This window comes from Xiphophorus couchianus, chromosome 6, assembly GCF_001444195.1.
Source record: "Xiphophorus couchianus chromosome 6, X_couchianus-1.0, whole genome shotgun sequence".
In the NCBI taxonomy this organism is placed as follows: domain Eukaryota; kingdom Metazoa; phylum Chordata; class Actinopteri; order Cyprinodontiformes; family Poeciliidae; genus Xiphophorus; species Xiphophorus couchianus.
In genome coordinates, this window is record NC_040233.1 from 17,906,829 (window position 1) to 17,925,200 (window position 18,372).

General features: G+C 38.5%; 3 protein-coding genes across 5 annotated transcripts; 1 reads left to right on the forward strand and 2 right to left on the reverse strand.

Annotated features, from left to right (window-relative positions):
• Positions 1-2,513: 2,513 nt before the first annotated feature.
• On the reverse strand, positions 2,514-11,189 carry snap47 (synaptosome associated protein 47). Of its 3 annotated transcripts, none has more exons than XM_028021284.1 (5): positions 11,087-11,189; positions 10,271-10,792; positions 8,697-9,196; positions 8,287-8,411; positions 2,514-3,802 (listed from the first exon to the last, which is right to left on the reverse strand). In XM_028021284.1, the coding sequence occupies exons 2-5, from the start codon at positions 10,765-10,767 to the stop codon at positions 3,656-3,658; spliced, it is 1,269 nt and encodes a 422-aa protein (XP_027877085.1). In that variant the 5' UTR covers positions 10,768-10,792; positions 11,087-11,189; the 3' UTR covers positions 2,514-3,655. The 3 variants fall into 3 exon arrangements, with proteins under 3 accessions (XP_027877085.1, XP_027877083.1, XP_027877084.1); XM_028021282.1 differs by having other exon boundaries at positions 11,013-11,132; XM_028021283.1 differs by having other exon boundaries at positions 10,907-11,118.
• Positions 11,190-11,982: 793 nt separating this feature from the next.
• Positions 11,983-15,587, forward strand: jmjd4 (jumonji domain containing 4). The gene is made up of 6 exons (XM_028021673.1): positions 11,983-12,658; positions 12,754-12,919; positions 13,379-13,504; positions 13,607-13,874; positions 14,876-15,022; positions 15,112-15,587. Exons 1-6 carry the CDS (start codon positions 12,406-12,408, stop codon positions 15,445-15,447), a joined length of 1,296 nt encoding a protein of 431 aa, XP_027877474.1. The 5' UTR covers positions 11,983-12,405; the 3' UTR covers positions 15,448-15,587.
• Positions 15,586-18,366, reverse strand: iba57 (iron-sulfur cluster assembly factor IBA57). Its single transcript, XM_028021674.1, has 3 exons — positions 17,886-18,366; positions 16,338-16,687; positions 15,586-16,221 (listed from the first exon to the last, which is right to left on the reverse strand). Exons 1-3 carry the CDS (start codon positions 18,242-18,244, stop codon positions 15,830-15,832), a joined length of 1,101 nt encoding a protein of 366 aa, XP_027877475.1. The 5' UTR covers positions 18,245-18,366; the 3' UTR covers positions 15,586-15,829.
• Positions 18,367-18,372: the final 6 nt, after the last annotated feature.

Sequence of the window (18,372 nt, forward strand, 5' to 3'; positions counted from 1 at the left end):
TTTCCTGAAACCAGAAACTCCCACAGCAAAAGAAAACGTAGCAACACCTGCAATAGTGAGGGTCTGTCCAGGATGTGAGTCAAGAATCAGGATGTTATACTCAGATAAAGCCAAACAGACTAAAACCAAGATTTTCTGTAGTAATTCACTCATGTGTCTGGGTCTGGCTTCATTAACACATAATTCATACTTTCAGATGTGTAATATTAACTTTCATAATTTATGCATTAAAACTGAAGTGACTCTACAATGCTAAATGGAAATTGAGCAAAAGAGCAGATTTTTTTTTTTATAAACACTGAAAACCCCATTGAAGAGAAATATGACTTCATCATTTGGAGTGCAGTGCAACCCTCATGCCCTCGTTGCCCACAGTCTCGAGCTGTTTTTTTTTTTTCCTTGTAAGCACTGAGTGATGTGCCTTCAGTAGAGACATGCCTCTTTGAATGAAAGCTCTTACCACAGGACTATCATGTAAACAGGCTTGGAAGTCAAGGCCAACAAAATCCCTTGTGTCTCCATACCATCCGTTCAGAAGGCAAAGCCGGATCTCATGTATCTGTGGTCAGACGAGACCGCCGCCACTTCCTCGTATTGCGAGTGCTGCTTCAAAACCACGCCAGCGTGTAGTCTGTTTCCCTCAGCTTTTTTTTTTTTTTTAAAGGGTTGGAATTCAAGAAACCATGTGCCGTGCTTCTGAAGTTCTGACCTTTCAAACATTTCACTGTTTATCAGTGGAATCAACAAAATAAATGGCCCACAATTAAATCACTCTCATCTGGGCAAGAATATTTATAGTGTCATACAAGAGTAAGAGCTCTGTGTTGTGCTAAGTGTTTTTCATGATCCAATTTTTCATGGCAGTGATAAGTTTATGCTCACTGGGACCAGACTGGAATGAGGCTGTCTGCCTTCTTTTGAATACCTCTCTTTTAATACCAAGTTCTACGGCACAAAATGTGGATCGTGTTTAGGTCAAAATGTCATTACAAAAATTAAACTGCTTTAATAGATTTTCATCACTTAAAAACTAAACAACAGCCACATAATGGAAGATGCCTAAGATCGCGATTTACACAAATCAAATCATACCTTTTATATGCCAACTCCCACTAAATGTTTTGTAATTAGCATGTTAACTTGTTGACAAAATCTGTTCACAGAGTAATGTAAACATCTTCCAAAGAAGTTAAAACCATGTTTATGGTAATTTCCTCTGTGTAAATAGGACTTTTTGCTAACAAGTTTGAAACTTTATCATTAGTATTCCTGTAGCTGGTAGCAATAGCAAGCAGACCATCTGGGTTAGTTTTCAGACCTCACTGCTCACGGAAAATACATGTTTACATACAAAATATGCATACTTCATACTGTGATTTATAAATGTAAAACACTGTGACACAAATGTAAACTTTTAGAACACTTGGGCATTAGGGTATTGGCTACACTAATTTGGTGGGAATGTATCAATTTGATAACTTTTTCTTTTTAATTGTGTTCCGATTTGTGACTCACAATACTTATTTTTATTTTTTCAGATAAAAATAAAAATAACTTTTTATTGACCGTCAGGAAATTTGCAGAGGAATGGCAATGACATAAAATGTTTCTTTTGGGCATCAGCCCTGAAGAAAATGGTGGCCCAAGGCATTGAAGTTTGAATGCGAGTTCATAAAGTGAAAACTTACATGGCAATTTACCCATGTAAACAAAGAGTACTCTAGTAACCTTATAAATCAGCAACTAGCCTCATATTTTAAAGCACTTTTTGGAGATCCGTCTGCCTGTTATTCAACACAGCGGTGAATGCCAACTTATGACAAAAAAAAAAAAGTTCCCTCTCATCCCATCCTTTTCTTTGTTGCTAATCAGCAGGCTCACAGTCATTAATCATGATACCAAAAAAATGTGTTTTCTTATTATTTCTGATTCAAAATATGGCAATCTTTGTGTTTTTTGCTGATCTCAACATACGTCTACTCCAAGCAATGAATCATGGGGTTTGAATTCAAAATCAATTTCAGTATAAAATATATTTGAGCAATATGTGCATGAAAAAACAACATGTATTGACTTTATCAAAACAAGATTGATCTGGAATAAATGTTTTTCTCACAGCTTGACAATATATTTTTTGTTGTTTAAATTGCTCTTAGAATGCGGTTGCTACAAATTAAAAGCAATTAAGACCAGCTTACAGTAAGACATGTTAATGGTATTACATAATAAAATAATTAAAATGACATTAAGCAGTTTTATGTCAAAAGAAGTTCCATCCATCCAGTTTTATGTCAAAAGAAGTTATTGACTCATATTGATTTCCTACTTCACTCAATGGAAGAAAGCAAGAGGAGTGAAGAAAAACAATGAGCAGTAGAAAAAATAAATAAAAGAGGAAAGTTCTGCAGACGGCAACTGCAATAAGTAACAGCAATAACGTAACCGACAGTTATTTTAACAAACCATTCAATATGCTAATTAGAGGTTCCACAAAAACTTAAAAGTTCAAAATATGCATATTTGCTGAGCTTATTTAAATTTTATTGCAAGTTATGCTACACAGACTCATTCAGTGCATACAATAGAAGGACAAATTAGGTGAATCTTACCGATATTCGAAGCTAATTACTTACTTACATCCAATGACAAATTAAGTTTACAGTAGAAATAGATGTAGATCATTTCAGAAGTTGGTATAGATGCATCAAATGTACAGTAATACACCTAGTTACTTTCACATGCTCCAGTTTAGTCGCAAATCATCTCTAGGTCAAATCCTTACCTCATGACACACATAACCTGTAACTCTCTGGCATTTTCTTTCACAAAAACAAACAAACAAAAAATAAACACTCAGAGCAAATAAATGTTTACAAGGTTAAAACGTAAAAGTTCAGAGTTTAAAAAACGAACAAAGGATATATAACGTTAACACATGAGCTTGTAATGCACACTAGATAAATTAATCTTAAAGATAAATGTGTAATTTCTCTCTTTTCATGGAATGTCCACAAAGTTTTATTAGTGTTCAACTATATATTGATTTTTTTTCAAATAACATTTTCCCTTATTTCTGTAAAATAAGTCATACTGACACATGCATAAGAAAGAGACAGAGACTCTTCAAAAAGTGAAACATATAACCTGAGAAACATAAAATTGAATTGTTGCAATACATTATCTAGAACAAAATGCATCACTGGGAAGAGAGAAATGAACTGTATCCTTTCAAATCATGAAAAAAAGAGATGACAAGGCTCGAGGTGATGTTTTTAAAATGCTAAACACTGATTTGGCAAACTGAAGCTCATACTTTAAAAGAAAATACATTTTAAACAGCTAAATAAATAAAGTTTAAAAACAGTATTTTCTGTTAAAGAAGTATTGCAAACTTTGGAAGGAATGTGTTGCCTAATTGCATTGAAGAACCAAAGTTCTATTTTCACAGCAAGTAATATTTAAACTAGACTTGTGGGAACACCTCAGAACTGCCCTACAAATTAGAGAGCCATCCAGTTACATCTTTAAGTAGCACTAAATCTTAAGAACTATCTAAAACATGTGTCAGTTTTTAATTTCTTTCTTTCTTCGAGCAGAAGGCCATCTAAGGCACATCATGAAGCGACATGCTTTTTTTTCTTCAACAGTCTTTCCTCTACATCAGTCTTTTCATGCGACATGTGTGCTTCCCAATGTGCATGGTGGCTCGGTCTGTTGAGCTCGTCAGGACGTCCAGGACCTCGTCCTGGCGTTCCAGCTCCGTCTCTGCCTCCAGTGCAAGGTTCTTTAGCTGCATCAGCATCTGCTTACAAACATAACACCACACAGGAGGATATATTCAGTTGGGTCAATATTTTCACAACATGTCAGCCTCCTGAGAGAGCATGGGTAACCACGTAACAACATAATGGGGATGACTATTTCAAAATCACTAACCAATAGAGCAGTCTTAAGGTGTTTTAGAGTCAGGGGCGCCATATAGGGGGGAAATCCTGGTCCTCGAGGGCCGGTGTCCTGCAACTCTTAGATGTCTCCCTGGTCCAACACACTTGAATCCAACAGCTGAATCACCTCCTAAGTGCAGTCAAGTTCTCCAGAGTCCTGCTAATGACCTCATTATTTGACTCAGGTGTGTTGAAGTAGAGATACATCTAAAGGTTGCAGGAGACCGGCCACCGAGGCTTGGAGTTGCCCACCTCTGACCTAGACTGACTATTATTTAATTAAAAAACCCAGAAGGCCCAGGGTAAGGACAAGCAGCAGATATGCACTCAAGTGGAAGAATCTCTGGCTTCACATTAAGCCAGAGATAGAGTTGATTTGAATCACAGCATATTCTTTGGTCAATCTGACTGTGTTTCGGCTATTTTTTAAAAAGGAATGGGCAAAAACTGCAGTCCGTAGACCCCATAAGAATTTCTTTCTGTTTCAGATTGTACACGTGTTTTGTGTTGGTCTATGAAATTCCAATAAAATCATTTGAAATTTGTGGTCATTATGGGAAACATATTTGAAAAATTTGTATGGGTATGAATACTTTTTTATAGGCATAACATTTTCATCTGGGTGTTAAAATGTCTGCAAATACATTGGGCATCAGTCTTAATTTAAAGCACTATCATGTTTTTTCTTTTGCTCTCAAGGAATATGTTTTGATGTTTAATGTCTGTGAATCTGTGATGCAATAAGTTAATGCTGAGGATATAAAGGGTATTCAGCTACCACAACTTGCCAATACAGCAAGAAAGAAGTGCTATCTTCTCTGAAGGGAGCGTTGCTAAACAATGTTGTTTATGTACTACTTTCTGTGAGTTTAGAGAATATTGTGACTACATGTCCATGGTCTAAAAATCATGTTTGTGATGATTAATGGGAGGACAGTTTAAATATACCGCACTCTGCCACGCAAAACCCAATAAACACTCACTTCAAACTCTAGCAAACTCGTGTCTAAACTTGTATTATTTTATACACACTCACACAAACCATGCTCATGTAGCAGCTGACATGTCAGGTTTTACCAGCTGCTTTCTGTGGACATTTCACATGGGCATGAAAACAGTCACAGGCAGCGGATTAGAAAGCAGATAATGTCAATACACTCCAAGAAACACGTGCATTCACTCACTCAGGTCTGTGACTTCACACTCTAAACTAAGATGACATGACGGCATCATACCTTGCAGTATTTTCAGTCATTGCTTACACAATAGCGAGAATATAAATCATGAAAAAACCTCCAAAATTAAACATTTAGGCTACAGCTCACAGAATATGAGTGAAAATTACAAAAACAGTACAGTGCATTGTTGAGGTGATTTAGACATGAACAGCAGAAAAATGAATAAGAACTTCAACACATCACAGGTCTGCATGGCACAAAAGATTTTTGTCCCAAATAGTAAACAGTTTTTATGGTTCATCACATTTCACAGGTGGGTTTTAAATCTCAACTGAAAACCCACCTGTTTAGAATTGTATTTGAAATGTAATCAATTACAAATTTATTGATGGAACTTGACTTAATGATTGATTCTATATTGCATTGTGATTCTGTGTTTGTAATGATGTAAAGCACTTTGAAATGCCTTGCTGCTGAAATGTGCTATACAAATAAAATGTGATTGATTTACTTATTTATTTCTTAGTAAATGTATTGATGATTGTACTGATCTATGACAGGATTGCTAGTTTACTGACTTTTTGCAGATGAAGTGCAGAAGTAGGAAGGAAAAAGTGAAGAGAGTGGTGCTGTCCTTCTTGCAAAAGCAACAATTAAACAAATCCAACCTATTCCGATTTAAGTTTTACCATATCAGAGTGGCAACAATATTTATCTTCTTCCAGTCTAGTGTTAAAAAAATAGATATTCTTTATTCTTAATTCTACATTTACTAATGCCTTGTGATTCCACCTTTATGTATTTTCTTGTTCGCATTGTGTTTTCCTTTCAGCCTGGTAAAGAGGGTTTAATGATCTAAGTCATTGTATTAACTCTGGTTATAAACTCAGGGTCATTATTCTAGTCATGGCAGTGGACAGTGATGCAGTATAGGTATCTGCACTTAAATCAGGCCTTGGAACAGCGAATCTAAATACACTGTCTAAGACAGTGTATCTAAGACTAGATTGTCATCTTGAATTATGTTAGGAGCGTGGTGTGTGCACTAGTACTGCATGGAGTCCTAGAACTGGCAGCCGGTGAACCCTTATCAGCAGAGGACAATAAAACATTTGAAAGCACAATGGCCAAGCTGAGCTTTACGACCGGCCCAGTGCTGGTAAATGCTTTCAAACGTTTATTTAAGACATAGCTTTTACGCCAAAGCAGCAGCGAAAAGCGCTGTGTAATATTTAACTAAATTTATAGTGAAGGGTCATAACAGTGAATCACAGGGATAGGTGAATAGTCATGAAGTGTGTTCAAAGAATACTGTAGCACCATCAGGAACTCTTGTAGACTTGTCAAACCTAAGGCTTTGAGAAATGTGTGGCCCAGGGAGCTTTGGGGACTTCAGCTTTCTGGCTGCTCTGGAATCACACAAGCTATCATATGACTTTGGACTGAGTAGTAGAGTCTTTAACTGATCTGCCTTTTTATTAGGTACACTTTGCTAGTACATTGTTGATTCCCCTTTAGCATTCAGGACTGCCTTACTTTTTCATGGGATAGAATCAACAAGGTGTCAGAAACATTTCCCAGAGATTGTGATTTATATTGACATGATAGCACCCTCCAGTCGCTGCGGATTTATTGATTGCACATCCATGATGCTAGAATGCAATTCCACAACATCCCAAAGTTGTTCTATATTACAGAATTGAGATCTGGTAACCAAGGAGACCATTAGAGTGGAGTAAAACTCACTGACTCTTTTGAGATAATGTGATACTTGTTATGCTGCTATTAGTAGCCATTAGAAGATACACTGTGGTCATAATGGGACGGAAATGGTTCGCAACAACACTATAAGTAGACTGTGGAGTTTTAAAAAAAAAAAGCTCAGTTGGTACTAATGGCAGAAATATTGACAATTGAAATTTCCTACTCCAGCACATCACCAAGATCAGCCTAAACTATAAATAAAAGACAGGAGGGAATCAATGCTTTCATGCTTAAACTGAAGCATGAAAGCTTGACATGTAGATGTCAAGGTCACAGCTGGAATTAAAACTAATTAGATCAGGCAATATTATTGTCCAAGTCTGGTATGAGCTGTAGTCCATGTTTGCAATTTTTAGATAGCAGGAGTGGCACATAATCCGTTCTCCTGCCAATATACCCCATCAGCTTCAAGGCTGGACACGTTGTGTTCAGAGACGGTGTTCTAAACAACTTTGTCCAAACAATTCTTACATTTGAACTGCTGTTGTCTTTTTATTGTCTCAAACTAATCTTCCCATTCTTCTCGGCTACTATCAAGGCCTTTTTTGCTAACACACCTGGTCCTCCTTGAATACTTTGTTTTTTTTTAGACAGTTTTCTATAAATCTCAGAGATGAATGCAGATCAACTGTTTCTGAAATACTCAGTACAGTTCACCTGGCCCCAACATCAGTGCCATGTTAAGTGTCTTTGACCTCCTTTTTTCCTACATTCTATGTAGATGCCTAGATGCACTAGATGGTTGCCACATAATTGACTGACTTCAAGCAACTGAACAAGTGTACCTAAAACAGCGTCCAGTGAGTGTATGCAGTAGGTAAATCTTACAGTCATTCATTTATTTTAGTCTTACATGGTTCAAACTTATGGAACAAAGCAAAAATGGGTTACTGTAAGTTTCACATGTAATTTCAAGATCTCAGCAACCTCAAGCAGTGAGTCACAAACATAAGAAAAAAATGTCAGCGTAATACGCCTGAATTTGCGTCACTGTTTAGTTCTTGCCACCACAGACCATGTCTGTAACAGCTCTCAGCGCTGTGAGGTACTGAATGGAAAAGGCACTGACCAAGTAACTGACCGTACTTCTTTTCCTCTCGTAAACCCAGGATGGACTTTTGGTTTGTGGGCTCACCAAATAACATTTAAATACATAGGATAAAAAATAAAAATCATAGCAGAAAATTGTGGCTTGGAATGGAAACATGAAAATACATGTTGCTGTAACTGTAAGATTATTTACAATAACAGCAAACGTCATTTTGAGACACTATGCAGACTACATGTGGGCTTTTTCAACTCAGTCACCTGTCTTGTTTATACAAATATGAAACTGTTTAAGACCTCCATAGTGCAGCTATATTTTTTTTATAAAGGGAATGGAAATCCAGCTTTCTCACCTGCTTGAGTTCCTGGGCCTCAGCCTGACTGACAGACGGCTGGAGGGCTTGCACCTGCAGCTGGGACAGCTCTCCTGCCGGGACCTCCACTGGGAGCTCTGTGTCTTGGCACTTCTGCATCAAACCTGCTTCCATTGGGTGGAGGTGGTGAAAAAGTGCAGAGTGAATACAATATGTTGTTTATAAGAAAACCAGACAGCAAACTCTGAGTGCAGCAACTGAGGCAATCAGGGTGAATTGACTCATCCGAATATATTTTTGTCACAAAGAAACACCAATAACTGTGGTGAAATGTTTTTGAATGTGGATGCACTTCTGAATGCTTCAAGCTGAGAACATAGATCATTACTGCCACTCAGTGGTCAAATATATATCCAGCATGGCAAAAGAACAAAAAACATTTGCTTTACCGTCGTTCCAGATTGTCCCTTCTTTGTCGGGAGATGAAAGCGGAGTTGCTTTGAAGGCTACGTATTCACTTGTAAACTCTATCTTCTTTTTGTACTGCATCTCTAACACAGACATGGCCTCTGGCATCTTGGCTGAAAGGAACCTGTAACATATATCTGGTTTCCCTATGAACCGCTGCCTGATTGTGATCTCGTAGGGGCTGTGCACCCTAATTTCGTCGATTTCGTTGCGTTCAAATCGGTGGAGGAGGTGGCAGTTGGTGTCCCGCACCTCCAGCGAGGACACTAGCACCAGCAAACAACCAGGTTTCAAGTCCGAGTCTCCGCCTTTGGACACCACTGCGGGGATACTCGCGATCACTTTGCTTCTGCTGGACACTTTGCCCGCGGAGATGGCAGCTGCAGCCTTGGCGGCGTCCTCAGCCTTGGCCTCCTGCTGAGTCTTCCAGGGGAGTTTGCCGAAAGGCCACCAGGATGGAGACTCAAGTTCTGAAAGAAGTCTGAAGAGATACAAATAACATAAAGTGCCATGTAAAAGTACCTGTAACCTTTGTACTTTTTCATGCTCTATTATGTTACAGTCACAAACTTAGATATGTTTTATTGAGATCTGATACAACTACCAGTGATCAACAAACAATGTATAACTGTGAAGTTAAAGGGAGAAAATGTGTTTTCTATTAATAAACATTTATACAAATAAAAATCTTACAAGAAGTTGATTTCTTTTCAGCCCCCTTTACTCTGACACCCTAAATGAAATCCAGCCTGACCAATTGCCTTCAGAAGTCCCCAAGTTTGAAAGCAAAAACCAGACATTAGAGAGAAAACAACATTATGAAGACCAAACAACTCACCAGATAGATAAGTCTAAGTGGTTACACTGTTCACTCCATCATTCAAAAACTCAAAGAGAAAGGTCAACTGCAAACTAAGAATAAACTGATATGAAAATGTGGGCTGATATTGATATCCATTATTAATACTGCTGATATGGGCAATAATCAATATTATATATTACATTTCCCTACAATTTCGACACCATGTAAAACCGTCCATATAACCCATATTGTTTCTCTGCTTACGTTCAACAAACCACAATAACAATGGATGCAAAATATTAGGCATAACCATCACCTGTTAAGTGACCATACAAATATCACATGGCCAAACCCAGCCCTCTCCTGAAACACAAGCGGCAACCAGATTACTAGTCTTCCTCAACAGAAGAGTAGCAAGATTAAAGCCACTGTTAGAAAAAAAGTCATAAGAAATCATGCATGCAGGACATCGAACCTAAACTGTTAGTGCAAGATCAAACTTATTTGGAGCAAAGCAACCAACTGGTCCAGGAACGGAGTGAATACATGTGCATCCAACACTTCTAAGATTATATTTGGGAGAAGAAAAAAAAGATTTGCAAACCATGTATTATTTTCCTTCCACACCATAGAGACGCACTTATTTGTGCTAATTTTTTAGTGATCTGTATGTGACTATTACATTGTTACTGTTTCAGCTTTGATAGAAAAAAATGTAGCAAAAGTAGCTCAATTAAGAAAATCGATAATTACTTATCAGCAACACCCAGATCAGAGTCAATCTTCTCCAATCCTTGCATCATGTTGTCAAACTGCTCTCCCTGGTGGCTGAGGACTCTGCCAGTGTCCTCCAGTCTTCTCTGAGCTCCTGCCACAAGGCTGATCAGCTCCCTCCCCTTTGAAGGATGGCCCTCGGCCCCCAGAGCCTCTGAGGTGGGTGAAAGAAGCCGCTCTCTCCAGAAATGCTCAAGCACGTTAAAAACCACCACCCGGTTGGGCTTAAGAGAACCAAACCAGTGCTTGATGTTTCCCTCCTCCAGCACTGTGAGGGTGCTGAAGATGAAACTAGATGACTCCATCTTCATCTCCATGACACTGGACAGGCGGAAGCTGGCGAGACACTCCTTGCTCTGGCTTGAGGTGAAGCGCACCATGGTCCTGGTGAGGGACAGGGTTCCGCTCTCCCACCTCTTCTCACTGTTGATGTAATAAGAGCCAGGCCAACTGTGGATGGGAGCATCCCGGCTCATTTTGAAGGCAGAGAAGGAAGTTCACCTAGGTGAAAGGCAGATAAGTTTCAGTGCCAACATACTGCTAGGTTAATCTACACAGTTATATTATGAGTCTGCTTTGCTGGGTGATCTACGTGTGTCCTGGTTAGGAACATACTTTCCTCAAAGTAAAGCAGGCAAACCAATGAACTCGGATTAAGCGCCCGATCAGACAAATTCCGTTTTGTCATCCGCACCACAAAATGCCATTGTAAATAAATTACCCTGCTTCCTCTTGTATAAATGTCTTTTCAGCGTAACATAAACAGCGAAAACAGCAGCCTGGGCATGACGTTACCTCGTATTCTTCCCAGTAACGTTGTTTATCACGGAAGTGATGTCACATCGGGGTACGGACGCGTTAACTTTCCGACTTGAAAGCACGTCTAGATTTTTGTCACCTATTAAACACGCGTGAACGTGTCCGCCGTGTTTCGAGTGGCAAGCTAAACTTGTAAAGCAGCACAAGTATAGGTGGGAACTTTTTCTAAGTAAAACATCAGTTTATGGTCATCTAATTTTGAATTATTCGTTTAAGTTTAAACGACTAAAACAGTTATCAGGTACGTACAAAACAAACAAATAAACATTACAAAGTACAAATACCATTAAACAAAACAACATTTAAACCACCAACAATGTTAATCAAAACAGACAAACAAATATAAACAATCTGCAACATTCATAATTTAGAAAATTCACTTTCAATAACTCATAAATTCACCTTGAATAGTTTACAATTTTAAATCATTTACACAATTTATTTTAAATAGTTTACTAACCGTTACAAAACGTCTAAGTCATTTAATGATTAAACAATTTTCCTTTCTCATATAATATTAAATGGCATTTATAAAATTCTTACTCGTATTCAAGTGGTAATCGATAACAAAAATGATCATAATGTTATTGCTATTGCAACTGCTTGTTAGGAATAACATTCCACAAGTAGGGTAAGCAATAAAAAAGCAAATTCCGTGTAACTGGTGAAGAGAAGTCAGCAAAATTATTTTCAGTTTAAATATTTTTATAATCTTTTTTATAACCCCCCCCCACACACACACACACACAGAGAGATAACCATAAGGGAATTGGCAGTTTGCATGACGCTATTTGTTTATATTAAATACAACATTTCCATAAAATATTAAATAAAATAGAGTGCAAATGTTAGAGTCACGCTGATTTCCCTACATGCCACCCACAATATGGCGGTACCGTTAACGTGAGGTCATGCACTCACATGCGGCGTTTGTTCTTCTATGCCTAGGTCCGCACTACACAGTGTTCTTGTGGTAGGGGGTTCAATAACGGGTAATGACTACGACGGTCATTTTAATGGATACATTCGAGTTACGACAGCCTTAGCGATAAAGAAACTAAATGTCAATGTTACTGACATAAGCAGAAAAGGTGTCGGTGTTATGTTTGCGTCGTTAAGAAATATTAAGTCATATGGCGACCTTTGTAGTCAAAAACAGAGATACAAAACCCGTTAAAATGCATTTTAATTTCCAATAAAACAGATGGCGGACGTATTCTAATTTGTTCACTCGCTTTTCGGTGTAGCAGCTGGCTAATCTTGGTAGCCTGTTAGCCGGGGTCTTGTTTACCACCATGGACAGAGACGCGTACCACAACTGCAGCAGCCTTGTCAAAATGCCGCGACAGTCATATGAGCAGTTTTGGTCTTCGCATTTTGTTGACTACATTGACAAAGAGCTGAGCTACTCTAAGTTTTTCAGGAAGTACTTGCTGCCTAATCACCCGTGCATGTTCTCCAGAAGATTCACAGAAAACTGGAAATGTAGAAAACAATGGGTGACAGAAGAGGGCAAACCTAATTTTCAGAAACTGCTGCAAGAGTTTGGTAAATAACAAGACTATTTATTCGTCCACAGCTGTAACGAATATAGTCATATTAACTGACTATTATTATTGTATTTTCTTGCCCTTTTGTTATAGATGAGACTCCTGTCCCAGTTGCAAACTGCAATGCGAAGGAATACAATGCCAACCCCAAACAAGTAATGCCATTGAAGGAATTTATACATTATTGGAAGGAGTACATCCAGAATGGGCACTCATCACCCAAAGGATGCCTCTATCTTAAAGACTGGCATATGTCAAGGTACAAGGATTATTCAGAAGAATACAATTTGTCTTGTATATGCATGTATAAGGTAGGAAACAAGATTGCATCTGATTAAAACTTCCACAATAAATTATAGCCATTTTGAAAAACTAAGAAAGTGATGAGATAGAAATTGTTTTTTTTGTCTGAAATTCTTTAAACTGCAATATTATCGCTACTGCTAAGCTATCAAGTAGCTACATTAAGTTACTGCTTAATTTAAGTCAAGTGCATCAAAATGAAAATAATAAAAAAAATATATTACAGTAGCATTGGTTTTTGTTTCTCTACTTGAAATAATAGCAATGTTTTGTTATATTTTTGAGTAAATATAAAATGAAGCTGTGCTGTTTTATTTTTAACTTAATTTGAAAATCTCAAACTGTTCCACACCTATTCCAAGTTAGCTTGCTAATTTTGTTCACTAACAACTTTCATATGTATGCTATTCTACAGGGATTTTCCAGACCATAATGTTTACACTACACCAGTCTTCTTTTCTTCTGATTGGCTTAATGAATACTGGGATACACTTGAAGTGGATGACTACCGGTTTGTCTACATGGGACCCAAAGGCTCATGGTATAAAAATCTTAATGTATGATCCAACTATATTGACATCATAGCACAGGGGTTACCTTTTTAATCTTTTGGAGAAAACTCCATTGTACTTGTTGTCTCCAGGACCCCGTTCCATGCTGATGTGTTCCGCTCGTACAGCTGGTCTGCAAATATCTGTGGCAGGAAGAAGTGGCTGCTGTATCCTCCGGGTCAGGAGGACTTTCTACGAGACACCCATGGAAACCTCCCTTATGATGTTACTTCAGCTGCACTGCAAGACAGAGGCCTTTTCCCACAGTTTGAAGAGGCTTGCCAACCTCTTGAAATTATTCAAGAGGCTGGCGAAATTATTTTTGTGCCAAGTGGCTGGCACCACCAAGTTTATAATCTGGTGAGAAGTGAAAAAAATATGTACATTATTTGTATAAAGATGCATCTGAGTTAATTAGAATATAGTTAGAATATATTCAAAGAGTAATTTCATTCAAAAGTGAAACTGATCAGCTCATGACAATCATGCATTTCTGCCCCTTTTGAGTAATTGCATCAATGCAGCTCTGCATGGAGATCAGCATGCGACTCTACTGAGGTGTTAAAGAAAGCCTGGGTTGCTTTAATAGTTTCCTTCAGCTCAACTGAGTTGCTTGGTCTGCTGCCTTTCATCGTTTTCTTCCTCTTGACAATACTGATTAGATTCTTTGTGGGGTTGTGGTCTGGCCAGTGTTTCATAACCAGGTATTGATTATTTTGGCCAGGCACCTAGCTAAGTTTGACTGTAAAAATTTGCATCTACTGTATGTAAAGCTTGTCAGGAGAGGGAAACTTTTAGTGCTCCAAAATATCCTGGTATATTCCCCTGCTGGCATTTGAATTGATAGAAGCCAGTAGACTGACACCAGCAGACAACATAGCTCCCCAAATCATCAGTGACTGTAGAAGTGTGACACTGGATCTGAACCAACTTGAATTCTGCGATTCTTCACTCTGCCTCCAGACTTTGGGTCACCAGGCACTGAATATAATTATTATCTGAACACCATATAAAATGCAATGTTCTTCTTTACCAAAATTATTTGTACTCCTTGAAGATTTTGGTATAAATTCATATTTTAACTTTATGAGCATGTTTCTTCAAAAAGTCAATAATGTCTTGGTGTGGGTTAACGAGTAATTTAATTTACTGCAAAACTTAACGTGAGTCTTTCTTTAGCTGTAACTTATAATCCTCAAAATTATCAGAAATGAACAGAAACAAACATTGGTAATATTTCACTAAGAACCTTAGTTTCACATCTTGAATCAAATTACAAAAACAAATGTACTTTTTTAATAATATCAAACATGAAACAAAGTATACAATTTATTTTTTGTTTATATGTGTTTTTTTAATAGGAGGACACCATCTCTATTAATCATAATTGGCTTAATGGCTGCAATATTGACATCATGTGGCAGTTCCTACAGAATGAGCTGTCTTCTGTTCAGAAAGAGATAGAGGAGTGGAAAAACACAATGGATTCATGGCATCAGCATTGCCAGGTACTGTGTGCATGAGATTATTCAATCATTCGGAAACATGCAAGAAATACTTAAAATGTGGTAGTGATTATTGGTTGATTTTCCCTCAGGTCATTATGAAAGCCTGCTCTGGCATTGACTACAATGAATTTGCTTCCTTTCTGAAAATCATTGCTGAAAATCGGATGGCCTTTTTGAATGCCTGCTCCTCTGGCGATTCCTCTGATTACTCCCGTCCTCTCTCAGAGATCCTCACCGCTCTTGGACCTTACCACGCTACCTTCGACCTACAGAGAGTGGCCCATATTATTGAATGCCTACTGTGCAACGAGGACTTTAAGCGGCTTGATCATTCAACCTCGACTTTGCAACCTGAAACCTTGTTACAGCAGATCAGAGACACTATACAGTCCACTAGAGGGCAGCATCTCCTTTATCAGGAATAATGTGCCCAACATCTAAACAAGTGCCACATTAAGTATGAAAAATGTTGTCATAAAGCAATGACGTTCATTGCTGTCTAAAGTTCTGCTTTCATCTGTCTGAATTTTGTTTTTGCACTGAAATATAAAAAGCAGAAATGATAGTGTTTGTGTTGCTTTTATTTTCATTTTTTTAATAGGCACCAATACAGCATCATCTTTTAGCTATAAAATTTTCTATAAATGATAAAGAATCCATTTGAGATAAATAAGCAGGTTTTGGTTCAGACAAAACATGTTTAAAGAAATGGCAGTGTAACAAACTCTACTTGAGGGTTTTGTCGGTCATAAATCTGTCAAATGTGATCCATGTCACATTTCAAGGAGCAACAAAACGACCTCCTCTTCAGTTAATTTTCATGTCTTTAGGCCACCAGTCTGGCACGGAGACTTCAAGTGTCACTAAGGTGTCGTCGGAAGACTTCAGCGTCAACACTTCTTTGGCGTGAGCTGTGCGGATTAGGCTTAGACCCAGCTCCCCGACGCCCGATCGGTGTTTACCAGCTGGCTTGCCCGACTGCGTCTGGAGTGTGGTTCCTTCCTCGAGTTGTTGGACCGGAGATGAGAAGCGCACTGGCATGAGGCGTTTCCGAATCACCCCAGTGTGATGAGTCCTGGCCGTGAGCTCCTGACCGATGTAGCAACCCTTGCTGAAGCTGATACCCTGCATGTATACGAGATTAGACTCCAGTGGTAGTGCGACTCCAGGGGGAAGATCGTCTACTCCCTCAGGAAGTCCTGCATGGAACCAGAGAAAAATAAAAGTTGTCACAGAATATCAAGGGCATACACACTAAGACTACTCAAACTGTTTATTGTCTGACAAAAATTATCTTCTTAGTCGTTGATCGTACCTATTGAGTAGCGATGTTTGTGGTAATCCATTATGTCTCCTTTTTGACAAGATGCAATGATTTCCAAGGGGTTAAACTGATTTTGCAACACCAGTCTCCATCCCATCTGCACAGCTCGAGGATCAGCCTCCCATATCACAGCTTTTTCAGGGGCAGACAGCTCAGGTTTCCTGGCCTCTTGATCTGGGTTGCTTTGCTGTGAAAGTACTGCCCACACAGACAGCTCTGGACAGAGGCTGATGCTCACCTTCCTCCGGATCTTGTACACCTTTAAGTGTTTCAGGATTGAGTTCTCCACTGTGCTGTCACACTCCAAGAAAACACCATGTCCTCCTTCTGCTTCTTTCAAACTGGAGGGAAATACAGCAAGTTTGTGCAGGCTTTATATTGCAACAATCATAAATTATATGCCAACTGGCCTGGATGAGGATCTCAAAATTGTGACAGTTATGAGATTGCCTTTAAAAAAAATTATTTCTTTCTATGCTAATTGGACCTTAGGTCTCCCTCATTTCCTGCAACACTTATCTCCATTCACCAGTTGTGGCTTTGCAAGCATATCTACATACAACTATTTGAAGGTCCCACCATTTTAACCAGGTTAAGATCTAGAATTGATTCTTTTCTTGTTCAGCCATTATGATGAAGATTTGATGCTGCGTTTGGACCATTGTTTGGTTGATATGAACTATAAAATATTCTATGATGGAGAACTTAACATCACATGTTGATTATTTTTAGATCCCTTAATGATAACCTGGCTGTATAAGCTGTGTGCATGACAGGGATTAGTGGAAAAAGCCAACCAGGCCAAACAGATTGAAAGGTGTTTGCATAGTCTAGCTATGCTTGTGTGAAATATCACTTTGGTATGCAAGTTTTTTTTTTCTCTCTCGTGTTTCTGTGTGCAATTGATAAGCTTGTGCAGGGTGCACCCTGTGCCTTATCTAATGTCAGCTATAGCTCAGCCTGTATGTCTGTGACTGAAGACAATAGAGAATAGCGAGAAAAGATGCAAAATAACTTATAGGTTAAAATAGGAAAATTCTCAATGATTCTGATTTTTAAATTTAGATTTTATGTGTTGTATTTTGTTGTACCAAAGTATTTATCTATATCCTGTTAAGCCATAGATCAACAGAAAGTGAAGCATTTGTTAATAGAAGGGCTAATAGTTGTTGGGTTAGGGTTAAATGTTCACATAAATACAGGCAAAGCTGCAGTGGAATAGTTTAAATGAAAGCATATGAAGTGTTAACATGGACCAGTCTGACCTATATTCAGTTAAGAACGAGATGTTAAGACGATCTTCGTCCAGTCTGACTGAGCTTGAGCATCTTTGGAAAGAAGAATGATGAAACATTTCAGCATCTACCCGGAGTGTTTAGTTTTGCAGGACCCAGTTTGCATGTTTTTGACTTTCTACACATGGCTGTTTCTCTCACTTATGACAAGCTTCAGAACTGTCAGCAAAGATGTGTCACTTTATAGTTAGTTAAAGGTGAACAAATAAGAAATATTGAGCAAATAAGTGCAAAGCTTTCTCACCTGTACAACAGGATGTCATACAGGGTTCGTCCCTGCACATTCAGCATGTGTGAATACATGGCAGTGCACCCCGGCTCTTCTAGTAGCCTCATGTCATTGGTTATAATCCCCTGGAGAAACGGGCTTGTGTCCGGTCCTTGAATCTTCAGCAGGGTCCTATGCGGAAGCTGGTAACAAACAAACTGGCCGTGGTCATCTTTACCGGACTCTTGAGTGTACCTTCGGACCCGAATCCTTACTGGAGTTGCAGCTCCCCAGAGAAGCGTCTCGGACAAACCGTTGTGTTTTCCGATTTTAACACCGAGACTAGTGAACGCTCCCCGGATAAAATTAAAACCTACCATATTAAACGGTGACATAGCAGTGCAATAGTTATTAAACTCTTTTAATTATAACGGTATCAATCTGCATCATTGAGAACACAACACCCTACGTCAACACAGAGGACGCCATCTTGGTGTCCCAAAATGCATTGCTCCAAAATAGC

What these genes read in the sequence shown, in the direction of transcription:
- iba57 (XM_028021674.1), bottom strand. Translation starts at nt 18,244, where the DNA reads ATGTCACCGTTTAATATGGTAGGTTTTAATTTTATCCGGGGAGCGTTC. An exon ending in TATGACATCCTGTTGTACAG is followed by an intron (nt 16,688 to 17,885) that starts GTGAGAAAGCTT and finishes ATTTCCCTCCAG; the next exon opens with TTTGAAAGAAGCAGAAGGAG. An exon ending in CAAACATCGCTACTCAATAG is followed by an intron (nt 16,222 to 16,337) that starts GTACGATCAACG and finishes GGTTCCATGCAG; the next exon opens with GACTTCCTGAGGGAGTAGAC.
- jmjd4 (XM_028021673.1), top strand. Translation starts at nt 12,406, where the DNA reads ATGGACAGAGACGCGTACCACAACTGCAGCAGCCTTGTCAAAATGCCG. An exon ending in GAAACTGCTGCAAGAGTTTG is followed by an intron (nt 12,659 to 12,753) that starts GTAAATAACAAG and finishes CTTTTGTTATAG; the next exon opens with ATGAGACTCCTGTCCCAGTT. An exon ending in ACCACCAAGTTTATAATCTG is followed by an intron (nt 13,875 to 14,875) that starts GTGAGAAGTGAA and finishes TTTTTTTAATAG; the next exon opens with GAGGACACCATCTCTATTAA.
- snap47 (XM_028021284.1), bottom strand. Translation starts at nt 10,767, where the DNA reads ATGAGCCGGGATGCTCCCATCCACAGTTGGCCTGGCTCTTATTACATC. An exon ending in AGGGACAATCTGGAACGACG is followed by an intron (nt 8,412 to 8,696) that starts GTAAAGCAAATG and finishes CAATGGAAGCAG; the next exon opens with GTTTGATGCAGAAGTGCCAA. An exon ending in AGGCCCAGGAACTCAAGCAG is followed by an intron (nt 3,803 to 8,286) that starts GTGAGAAAGCTG and finishes GTTTGTAAGCAG; the next exon opens with ATGCTGATGCAGCTAAAGAA.